The 254-nt window shown below is 40.9% G+C and overlaps 1 protein-coding gene across 1 annotated transcript in view; it reads right to left on the bottom strand.

Annotated features, from left to right (window-relative positions):
- Positions 1-215: 215 nt before the first annotated feature.
- The window catches only part of LOC102218239 (protein FAM133-like), a 4091-nt gene continuing 4052 nt past the window's right edge, over positions 216-254 (bottom strand). Inside the window, exon 10 of the mRNA XM_023346711.1 lies at positions 216-238. Coding sequence (XP_023202479.1) covers positions 216-238 — 23 coding nt within the window. The remainder of the gene's footprint in view (positions 239-254) is intronic.

Raw genomic sequence — 254 nt, 5'->3', positions numbered from 1 at the left:
TTTGTAAACTCACAGCTGTTAGTGATATCACTGTCATCACCTTACAATTGACCAGAGGGCACTCAAAGGCGGCTCGTCTTTGTGTATGGCTGAAATGTTATGTGAAAAGAGACTGAAGCCTCAGAGTTGAGGGGTGAGCAAAGAGAATTTTATTCATTTCCCTTTTCTTTACTCGAAACTGAAAAATGGCACATAGACTATAATGCAGTCTGACACTAAAAGATGGATTCCTGGAAAGCTGAAGGACGATGCAA

This window comes from Xiphophorus maculatus, chromosome 14 (assembly GCF_002775205.1).
Source record: "Xiphophorus maculatus strain JP 163 A chromosome 14, X_maculatus-5.0-male, whole genome shotgun sequence".
In the NCBI taxonomy this organism is placed as follows: domain Eukaryota; kingdom Metazoa; phylum Chordata; class Actinopteri; order Cyprinodontiformes; family Poeciliidae; genus Xiphophorus; species Xiphophorus maculatus.
This window is presented reverse-complemented; position numbering and strand designations above follow the sequence as displayed.